The sequence below is a fragment of the Rhincodon typus genome, chromosome 20 (genome assembly GCF_021869965.1).
Source record: "Rhincodon typus isolate 14 chromosome 20, sRhiTyp1.1, whole genome shotgun sequence".
Lineage (NCBI taxonomy): Eukaryota > Metazoa > Chordata > Chondrichthyes > Orectolobiformes > Rhincodontidae > Rhincodon > Rhincodon typus.
Genome location: NC_063351.1, coordinates 1,414,852 through 1,415,357, shown reverse-complemented (window position 1 = coordinate 1,415,357; position 506 = coordinate 1,414,852). Strand labels below are relative to the sequence as shown.

The window sequence follows — 506 nt, the reverse complement described above, 5'->3', positions numbered from 1 at the left end:
CCCCCCCACTCTCGACCCTTTCCCCACCCCTCCCACTCCCACACCTCCCCACCGTGCTCTCACTCACTCAGAAACAAGCGGTAGGTCCCGCTGTGCTCCCGGCCACGCTCTTGCCTACAATACCCCGCCATCGCTGCACGGACCCTGAACCCGCCTCCTCTACGTCAGTGACACACCCCTCCGGGAGCACTGCCCTGCCCGCTCATGGCCACGTCACGGACACACCTCCGTGCGGCCTAACGTCGTGACGTCATGACGCCGTGACATCTCCCCACCCCCAACTGCGGGATCGCCATCTCGCGTTGCGTCGCGCCCGCCGGCCTCTCGAGCGTGCACCGTCATGACGTAATACGCAGTAACGGCCATCTTGGTTTTGGTAGGGGCTGGTGAGGGGTAGCGTTCTGTGGAAAGATGGTGACTTCATCGAGAGAAGTAGTTGTTTTGGCCTGTAGAAATAATCTGCGTGCGGTATGTTTGCAGACTAGCGTTACGATGAAGGGTTAATC

The 506-nt window shown here is 60.7% G+C and overlaps 1 protein-coding gene across 1 annotated transcript in view; it reads right to left on the bottom strand.

The window, feature by feature from the left end:
• Window positions 1–212, bottom strand: part of LOC109920808 (inorganic pyrophosphatase-like) — a 32,764-nt gene extending 32,552 nt beyond the window's left edge. Inside the window, exon 1 of the mRNA XM_020520875.2 lies at window positions 68–212. Coding sequence (XP_020376464.2) covers window positions 68–131 — 64 coding nt within the window. The 5' untranslated portion in view covers window positions 132–212. The remainder of the gene's footprint in view (window positions 1–67) is intronic.
• Between the last annotated feature and the right edge of the window lie 294 nt (window positions 213–506).